The sequence below is a fragment of the Lampris incognitus genome, chromosome 10 (assembly GCF_029633865.1).
Source record: "Lampris incognitus isolate fLamInc1 chromosome 10, fLamInc1.hap2, whole genome shotgun sequence".
Taxonomy (NCBI): Eukaryota; Metazoa; Chordata; class Actinopteri; order Lampriformes; family Lampridae; genus Lampris; species Lampris incognitus.
In genome coordinates, this window is record NC_079220.1 from 57,450,538 (window position 1) to 57,453,376 (window position 2,839).

Genomic DNA, 2,839 nt, shown 5'->3' on the forward strand with positions numbered 1-2,839 from the left:
TCGCGGGCATCGTGGTCACCGCCGTGGCCTACAGCTTCAATTCCCACGGCTCCACCATCTCCTACTTCGGTTTGGTGCTCCTGTCGGCCGGGCTGGTGCTCCTGGCGTCCAGCGCCATCTGCTGGAAGGTGAGACTAGAGCGGAAGAAGGAGAGGCGGCGGGAGAGCCAAACGGTCCTGGTCGCGCACCAAAGGAGCATTTTTACTTGAGTCTAAACATCAAAGGGATTTGGCACAGTCCTGAAAAGGCCGATGGTGAGGTGGTTTTAGAAATGGAGACACAGCTGTAGGCAAGACGCACCAGCGAGAGATGTTTGGCGACTCTGGGAGGTCGCCGACCTGCAAAGCCTTGATCGCCTGGCGCAAGAACAGCCTAAGAGCTTCGAAATCATTAAGGGAGTTTTAACATTTGTAAAATGAAACGTTGTGCATCTGGCGAGCTGGGAACGGAGCCAAAGCCAATGTATCACAATTAAGATGAATTACTACCATGGACGGCAATGGAAAGGAAGTCTCTCCTTAATCGACTGTTACATCTGGTGGCTGTGATTGTGATGGGAGGGTGTGCAGTTTGAAAGAAGAGGGGAAATGGAGAAATTCAGGACAATGAATCATGCCTCATTTACATACCAGTGGCGGCTGGCCAGTACAGGGCGCTGGGGCGCCGCCCCCTTCAAATATCAAGAGATGAAAATCTACTTAAACATGTTAAATATAATGTAGGTGTATAATGCAAATAATGATGAAATAAAAGTGTTGTCAGTCTGTGAGCGTCTGTCAGCAGCATTACATACTGGTTCCAATGGTATTTGGTTGGTTTCTGTCTGAATACATATACTTCCTGTCTGAATACATGTACTTCCTGTCTGAATACATGTAGTTCCTGTCTGAATACATACTTCCTGTCTGAATACATATACTTCCTGTCTGAATACATATACTTCCTGTCTGAATACATGTACTTCCTGTCTGAATACATATACTTCCTGTCTGAATACATGTACTTCCTGTCTGAATACATATACTTCCTGTCTGAATACATGTACTTCCTGTCTGAATACATACTTCCTGGGTGAGGGGCGCCCGCCAAACCATACCTTATGTAAGCCCTCAGACCTGTGGCGAGCAGGTGACCTGAGGCTGCTGTCTGATTGGTTTCTTCAGATTTTCCAGGGGGCGCAGTTCTGTGCCGCCCCAGACACTCCCACTTTTATTGGCAGCGAATTGGTATTTTAATGTTTTTTTGATCTAATGTGATTGGACAATTGTCGTGGCTGTCAATCATGTTCGCACCCACCACCACGCCTCGTCTCGACTGTCAATCATCCACCGTCTACCAACCCTGATAACATCTATGGGCTATGTTGTCCTTCTTCATAACTCTGTGACTGTGTGGACATTAAAGCCGCTGTGAGGTGTGCTGCACCAAGCTAAACTGCCCCCCCCCCCAAATCTTTTAGCACCAGCCGCCACTGTTGCATACCACGTTTCTTCTTGTACGTCTGTTATGGAGTCTTCTTGTGTGTATTCATCCAGTCAGGCAATGATTTTTCCAATCGCCTGCCAAGGAAGTTTGGTACTTAAACCTATGCTGATATGTAGCTGAGATGGGGCGTTTCCCTGACAAAGACACATTGCCTTTTTGTTTCAAGTCTTTCCATGTATACTTCGAAGCACTGAGTATAAATACTTTGCAGTTATACACAGACGTGTCAAAAAAATCAAATGTAGCCTTGAAGTAGTGTTTTCTTCAAGCACCTTGACTTGCTTAGACCAAGAACCTCAAAGTGGTTTGAGGCACTGATTCTGGCCACATTTTGTGACGGCGTAGGAGCATAATGGCAGTAACATGCGTTGTCATGTTCGATCTCACCGTTTCATTCTTATTAATTTTTGACAAGTGCCAGTTCCCATGCTTAGTGCGGGTTGTACTGTCAAATGCTGTTGAGTCTACATGTTGCACATATACTGTAGTGGCCTATACTGGTGTTTACCACTTCCAGTTTGTAAGCAGCGTATTGTCATATTGTCAGACTTTGAAATGTATTTTGTGTTCATGTAACCAACTGCATGTCTCTCCTGATAACAGCACATTCATTCTTATAAGGACGGCATGAGATCTAATAAATTCTCATTAATGTTCAAAATGTGTAATTGACATCGATTACATCTTCATAGCCACATGTACTATAGCGCTGGAGAAATGGGCTGTGGTTGTTTAATGAGCGCTTTACTCAAATCAGACTTGCTGAAACGGGATTAGGAATAAAGGCAGGGGTCTTAATGCCGGATTTGGTGAGCCCAGTATGCATCAGTACACATCTGCCGGTCTTCTTGCTTTTGCAGACAAATACACCAATTATTCCTTTCATGACGGATTTAAAGAAAAACACGACATGTCGCCCGGTGAAACCCAGAGTTTTGGATTATGGCAACGTCTTTCACGTCAACTGTCGCAAAGACACCATGGCGCAACAAGATAAGAACACGTTTGCTCAATGGGGCCTTCCCCGACCTGCCCTCTTGTCTCTGCTTGCGTCCGTGCGTCCTTGTAAAACGTCATCAGTCGCAGCCCAAGTACTGTCCCAATACAACAGGGTCGGCGGTTCGAATCCCCGTGTTACCTCCGGCTTGGTCGGGCGTCTCTACAGACACAGTTGGCCGTGTCCGCGGATGGGAAGCCGGATGTTGAAGAGTAGGGTAATTGGCCAAGTCCAACAGGGGAGAGAGGGGGACGGGGACAGGGGGTCAACAGAGCGTTCTGTGTGCTTGTGAACTTGCCGAGTTCATTCTTCCCCAAGGACACAAGTCCATTCTTAGTGGCCTTTAGTTTGAGAAGG

At 46.6% G+C, this 2,839-nt stretch overlaps 1 protein-coding gene across 2 annotated transcripts in view; it reads left to right on the forward strand.

The window, feature by feature from the left end:
- The window catches only part of tmem100a (transmembrane protein 100a), a 21,947-nt gene extending 21,366 nt beyond the window's left edge, over positions 1-581 (forward strand). For both annotated transcript variants that reach the window (XM_056288121.1, XM_056288120.1), the window contains exon 2: positions 1-581. This exon is cut by the window's left edge and continues 322 nt beyond it. In XM_056288121.1, the coding sequence (XP_056144096.1) occupies positions 1-209 (209 nt within the window). In that variant the 3' untranslated portion in view covers positions 210-581.
- The last annotated feature ends 2,258 nt before the right edge of the window (positions 582-2,839 follow it).